This window comes from Vigna radiata, chromosome 2 (assembly GCF_000741045.1).
Source record: "Vigna radiata var. radiata cultivar VC1973A chromosome 2, Vradiata_ver6, whole genome shotgun sequence".
NCBI lineage: Eukaryota > Viridiplantae > Streptophyta > Magnoliopsida > Fabales > Fabaceae > Vigna > Vigna radiata.
The window spans coordinates 14,632,355-14,639,681 of record NC_028352.1 but is presented as its reverse complement, the minus strand read 5'-3'; the positions used below and the strand labels follow the sequence as shown (position 1 = coordinate 14,639,681).

The window sequence follows — 7,327 nt, the reverse complement described above, 5'->3', positions numbered from 1 at the left end:
TGACTCATCTTCATTTCTAGAAATATCTTGTCTTTGCCTCTCACCATGAAGATTCCAAATAACATAATTTAAGGAAAATTGTTTTAAAATCAAGTGCTCCTCAACTATGCCTCTAGCTTGCCATTTCACAAACCCACATTTGGGGCATGGACATCGAATTGTGTCTCCAGAGGCCCCATTCTCAAAAGCAAAATCTAAGAATTTTTGCAAACCAATTGAGTATTCAACTATATTTCGGGGCTTAGTTATCCAAGATTTATCCATTCAAAAATATTCCTAAACAAAATAAAATACACTAACACATGAAAAAGAATACAATATTCATGGAAAATANAAATAAATAATGAATTAGAAAAAATGAAATACTTGTTTCTAAATGGATTGAAATACTTGTTTCTACTAACCTTGAAGCGGTGAGATTGCAATGCTTAAAGAAAAACCTGCAACATCATTTATGAAAAAGGAAAATGATTGTTGAGGAAAGAAGGAAGGAAATGTGAGTTGGAAGAGAAAGATAGTTTAATGTAATTTTTATCATCTTAATTTACCTATGCTTTGTTTATAGATAACACTGTCAAAAATTGAATTTACCTATGCTTTATCGAAAACTATGATCTATTGAACAGTTTAATCACATATCAAAACTGAAATTGCAGCTTCAAATCTTCACATCAACAATAGTTACATAGTTTGCATAAAACAAATATGATGGTGAGCTGAGATATCCTGTGTAAACATTTATTATAAATGAAAACAAAACCCGATAGTGAGTGATTCAATCACATAAACACAACAACAATTAAACATCAGCGACTGGTATAAAGATCATGAATTTATATGTTTTTTTAATATTCAATTTATTTATTTCTATTTAATATGCATTCAAGGAAAACGCATATAATTATTTTAAAATGCAAAATAAATGTCACGGTGGTATACTAAATGAAATGTATCAGCGCGTGGATATCTAAATGCAAAGTAAATCACTATCTCCATTTTTCCTAAAAGAAATTGAATGCTCCAATAAAAATGAAATTGTTGGAAAATAAACTAATTGCATCTGCTGCACCTTCAAAGATAAATCACCATTCCATTTCTAAAAACTAAAAATGAATTCAGCCCTTAAAACTAAGTTATTGTGTGTGCACTTCTTGAAGAAAGGAAATAAATTAATCTAAAAAAAAAAAGAACCTAAATCCTAGCCTGCACCTTCAACAATCCCATGACTGTGAGCAGCACAACACCTAAAATTGACATAACTCATTCTCAAAGAAAAGAAGAAAAATGCTTATGAAATCCCCTTATCCAGAACCGTACAACGTGCAAAAGCCAAGGGAAATGGATTGCTTCTAAGAAAGTAAAAGTGTCCGCATGTGACAACAACTCCCATCAATCAGCACTGCACTCCTTCAAGCAAAATAAATCTGGCTGTGGCAGCAGTTGCTTCCACACCGTGCCAACTTAAAAGAAAAAAATAAATCTGCACCGTGTTGCTTTCAAAGCCCAAGCAAAGAAGATGAAATGATTCAATAAATTACCGTGACACCTCCTACTTAAAATCAAATGCACAAGTGCTTTTCTAAAATAAAATAAGCGTCACATCTCCTCCCTGAAATCATGTAACTCTATAAAATTTATGTTTACCAAGAAATAGTTCAATCAAGAAAGTTTGCAGAACAGAGAAGGGAGTCTAGTTTTTATAAGTTTGAAGAGGAATAGGAACATATGTATGAAATAGAAGAGAGAGTAATAAGTTATTAAAATTCAAGGGCTGATAGTGAAAGAAACTATCCCGTTGAACGGTCCAGAACATATATGCTAAACAGGAAGCACACAATAAAATAACAATAAGGGGAGGAAGGAATAACAATAATGCACCAGTGACAATTAAAAAAATGTGGACCGAAACAATTAAGTTTTCAAAGACTAGAAAACTTTCACGAGTGCTTTGGAAAATACATAGTTAAAAATGAATCAAGCATTCTTCATGTGGCAGCTTAACGTAACAGTTAAAAATGCTTGTTTGGCTTTCAGATTTGAACAAGCTTAAACCCCAAATGAAGAAAACTAAGTTGAAAGATCAAAGGCAAGTAACAACAGAAGAGATTGAAAACTCACAATTTCTACAACAACAGACACAACAAATTCTCCAAACTGACCAGTAACAAGCACCAAAACCGCAAGATCCTCAACCAGAGTCAGAGTCACGTCCACAACCAACTATAGAACAACGGAAACAATCACTATAAGCCAACAATAACAAGAGGAAGACCATGGAACAGGGGCTTTCACCTGAGACTGACAGAACAAGACTGAGATACAGTGGCACGAGTGAAAGCTTCATCATCGGCCGGTCCACGCAACCACCGCTACAGCTCCATCTACCAACGGTTCCGCGACTACGATTCTGAAGGCTAATCAATGCGAGGAAGAGACAAACCAGTGTGCGAGAAAGAAAGGGAGAAAGGAATGAAAATGGAGAAATGAAGAAAGGGATTTTAGGGTTTCGGGATCAATGAAATTTTTAGAGGGAGATGGGTTTGGGGATTTAGATGAATGAAATTTTTAGAGGGAGATGGGTTTCGAGATTTAGTTCAATAAGATTTTACAATTTAGAAAATTATTAGTTTAAAATTTTTAAACATAAGAAATGTAAAAAACTTAGGAAATAAAGGAAAAAAATATTATTATTTGAAGGGGTGATAAACCTCCCTTGAAAACCATTAAAACTCCCGCTATCATTGACAGTTTCATAATTTAAATTAAACATTATAAAATATGTTAATTTGAGGGGGTTTTTCATGACCTCCGCTAAATAACCCCCTCTAAATAAGTTTTTTTTTAGTGTGTAAAACACATGTCTACTTCAACAATTTCTTGAAAAATGTGTTAATTTTTTTTTTAAACCAACAACCATCCCAATACATCTCAGTATAAACTCTAGAAGGGCTATTTCGTCCTATGTTTTACTCCAATTTGGAAGCTCTTTGACCTGAGGTTGATAAGCCAAACGAATCATCAAAATGTTGCTCGAAATGAATATAAGCATTTAATGATGGAAAACACTATGTACATTTATATGTGGACAATCGCAAGTTGAGAAAATTCTTCTTTTAAACTTCTCAATGAGCAAAAAGGATTTCTAAAGCCTCTGTATTCAAGAGAATTCCAGATGAAGGTTAATGATAGCACATTATATCATATATCTAAGAAAAAAATATTTTTATGTCCTAAAGCTTTATAAAAAACATTGTTTGTGTTCATAAGCAACATAAAAGAATAGATTTTATTGCATTCGTCTTATATAACAGTACTTATATTCTGCAATATAAAGTGTCAATACAGAGAAACAAATGAACAATTTCACTATCAGTATTTCATGAAATCAGTAACAACGTATCTAAGCAAAAGTTCTTCACGTCATCCATGGCTTGCAGAACCTGATATGAAGATAGAAAGGTATCAGCAAAGTTAGACAGAGAGAAGAGAATAGCATAGTACAGGAATGTTCATACCACACACACATTCCTCTCACTGCACAAAGTCCTTCAATAAAATATTCCCCTTTCATTGCCTCATGCTTTTCTTCGTGACCTCATTCTTTGGATCATTAGCCACATGTCTTATGTGCCTAACAACTTTTCCATCCTTATCTCTCTCCTCAGTATTTCCTGTGCACGTTACAATACTCCCACCATCAAAAGCAACCTTGTCCTCAAGGTCGAATTGCGGAAAAAAGTCCTTAATTTATTGAACATCCTCCCAAGTTGGTGCAGAAGGTCCTAAAGAGTCCCATTGAATTAACACTTGCAGAATCGATTTCAACTGACACATAACGATGCGGGCATCTAAAACTAAGAGAGGTTGTACTGAAGGACCAAACTCAGTCGTAGTGAGAGGCAAGGGTAAGTACTATTGCAAAGGACTCCCAACAAATCTCTTAAGTAAAGAAATATGAAACACTGGGTGTATACGGGTTGAATCCGGTAAATTGAGTTTATAAACGACCTCACCAATCTTTTCGCAGAACCAAGGAATGTTGCCTATATGGCTGCAATTTCACAAGCACCCAATCCCGTATCTCAAAACACAAAAATTTGCGCCTTTTATCAGCTTGGGCTTTCATGTACTATTGAGCTTTAAACAAATTTGCTTTCAATTGCTGCAACAAAACATCATGTTCCCACAGTAGTTCTTGAACTGACACAGGATCTTGGACATTGGTTCCATATCTCAAAACCGAAGGAGGATCTTTACCATATAAAGCTTTGAAGGGTGACATGTGAAGACTACGATGCAATGAAGAATTATACCAGAATTGTGCCCATGGAAGCATTGAATACCACCCTTTTGGATTATAAAAAACAAAGCACCGCAGGTACATCTCTAGAGTCTTGTTCAAATTTTTTGTTTGGCCATCAGATTGTGGGTGATCTGAAGAGCTCATGGATAAAGTAGTACCTTGAGCCTTGAACAAGTGCTTCCAAAAAGAACTGATAAAAATAAGATCACGATCTGAAACAATTGATTTGGGTACCCCATACAATTTAACAATATTATTGATAAAAGCATCGGCAACCACTTTACTGGTATAAGTAGCTTTTAATGGAATAAAATGCCCAAACTTGGAGAGCCTATCCACCACTACCATAATGGTTTAAAAACCATTTGAATTTGGAAGATTTGTGATGAAATCTAACGAAATGTCATCCCATACATGTTGGGGAATAGGTAATGGTTGTAATAACCCAGCTAGCAATGTTTGCTCCACTTTTGCTTGTTGACAAACTTGGCATTCTCTAATGAATTTCCGCACTTGTTGTCTCATTCCTGGCCAAAAAAATTGAGATGCAATGCGAGCCATGGTCTTAGCTACTCCCACATGACCGCCAATTTTGGATGCATGAAATTCCATTAGAATTTGATTGATGAGCTCAACATTATTAGGTAACACCACCCTACCTTTCCAGAACAAAACATCATCCTTAATTGCATAATCTTGTATTGGAGGTGTAGCTGCGACACATTTCTCATACAAATTCTTTAAGGAAGCATCCTCTTGAGTTAATTCAGCAACCTTGTGTAACCATGTATTGCATGGCACGGAGACGACCATCATAAAGCTACGGGACAGGGCGTCAGCAGGAATGCTCTCCTTCCCTGGTTGTATTGGATTTTAAAATTAAAACCCAAAAATTTTGGCAACCATTGTTGTTGCTCTGGGGTTTGAAGCCTTTGTTCTAACAGCTCCTTTAGACTTTGTTGATTCGTTTTAATAATAAATTTGTGGCCAAGAAGGTAATGATGAAACTTTGCCAAAGCCTCCATGATGGCATAAAACTCTCGTGTATAAGTCGACTGCTTTTGCATGCACATAGATAGCTTCTTGGAGAAATATGCAATCGGGTGATTCCCTTGACTTTGTATTGCACCAATGACAATTCTCGAAGCATCTGTTTCCAAGATAAATGGCTCGTCAAAGTTAGGAATAGCGAAAACAGGAGTTGTCATGAGAGCTTGTTTTAAATTGGAAAAAGCTTGACCTGTTGATTCGATCCAACAAAAAGCATCCTTTTTTAATAGGTCTGTCAAAGGTGCAGCCAAGTGAGCATATCCTTTCACAAAACGACGGTAATATCCTGATAAACCCAGAAAGCCACATAATTGCTTCAAATTCTTTGATGGAGGCCAATCTCTAATTGAGTCCAACTTAGATGTATCCATGGCGACCGACGACCAGAAAGAGTATGACCTAAATACTCAATTTCGTTAACCCCAAAAGAACACTTCGAAAAATGCATGTACAATTTATTTTGCTGGAGAATGCGCAGGACAACTTCCAAATGAGAAAGATGATCCTTCCATGAAGAACTATATATGAGGATGTCATAAAAGAAAACAGGAACGAATTTCCTCAAGATATCTTTAAAAATAACATTCATAAGAGCTTGAAATGTGGCTGAAGCATTTGTCAAGCCGAAAGGCATGACCAACCATTATAAATGTCCATGATGTGTACGAAATGCAGTCTTGTGTCTGTCTTCAGGGTTTAATAAAACTTGATGGTAACCAGAACGTAAATCCAGCTTTGAAAAGAAGGAATCTCCAAATAATTTATCAATTAATTCATCCATCGTGGGAATAGGAAAACTATCTTTGATAGTAATAGCATTAAGAGCACGATAGTCGGTACATACACGCCAAGAACCATCCTTCTTCTTAACCAAGATGATGGGAGAGGAAAAAGGACTCTTACTCGGTTGAATAATTCTAGCCCTTAACATATCAGCTATTAACTTTTCTATTTCTTCTTTTTTACTGTGAGGATAACGATACAATTTCACTTTGACAGGTCCAGCACCCTCCAATAAGGGAATAGAATGATCATGTGCCCGCGACGGAGGTAAAGATGTCGGTGTAGCAAAAATATCAACATAATTACTCAAAAGCAAAGCCAATTCAGGTTTCATATCCATAGGTAACTCGGGAAAAACCGGAAAAGTGGGAGAGGGATCTACCATCTCCATTGTATACACCTCAGCTATAGAATGAGTCATAACCATTCTACGAATATGATGTAAATGAGCCGACATTGGAATATGCTCTACCTCACCTTGTAATGTTACAAATTTAGCATTATGGAAAAACATCAGACTTATTGTTGCATAATCAGCCACGTGAGGTTGATGAAGGTTGAAAAACAGTTATTTTCATATGTCATTTTAGACCAAATTACTCCCTTTACTTCTTAGAATGAGCTTAGAATCAAGCAAAACTCAATAAATGAGTCTGTGGAGAGTCAAAAGTTATTTTTAGCGATATTATGCTTGTTTTTCATTGTTTTGTAGCATTTTTGAGAAAGTGAAGAATGGAGTTGAAGATGAAGGTCTTAGACTCAAGAACAGGGAAGAAAAATGAAGAAATGAAGAGTTGACGTACCGCTCGGCGGCAAATTACACCGCTGGGCGGTCCAGTGCGAGGAGTTGGCACCAGGCGGTGCAGCTAGGCAGATTTGCGATTAGAGGCAAACCGCCGGGTGGTAGATCCCTGCCGCCAGGCGGTAACGCAGCTTGAGGGAAACCGCCGGGCGAAACAAGTGTGACGCCGGGCGGTTGTCTGCTGGGCTTGGGCCTGTTTTCTGTGACGCTCCTCAGCTATAAATAGCCCTGTTGCGATTTCAATCGAATTCATTCTTTTGACAGAAGGGGGCGACCAGACCTAATTTCACTTTCTAGAGAGGATCTCTTGGATGCTTAGGCTCCATTTCTTCTTATCTAGGGTTTGTTTTTCCATTCTTCATCCATTTTTCATCTAGATTCACCATGAC

General features: G+C 36.5%; 1 protein-coding gene across 1 annotated transcript in view; it reads right to left on the bottom strand.

Moving 5' to 3' along the window:
- Positions 1–5,996: 5,996 nt before the first annotated feature.
- LOC106752417 overlaps positions 5,997–7,327 on the bottom strand; it is a 5,062-nt gene continuing 3,731 nt past the window's right edge. Inside the window, exon 2 of the mRNA XM_014634100.1 lies at positions 5,997–6,613. Coding sequence (XP_014489586.1) covers positions 5,997–6,613 — 617 coding nt within the window. The remainder of the gene's footprint in view (positions 6,614–7,327) is intronic.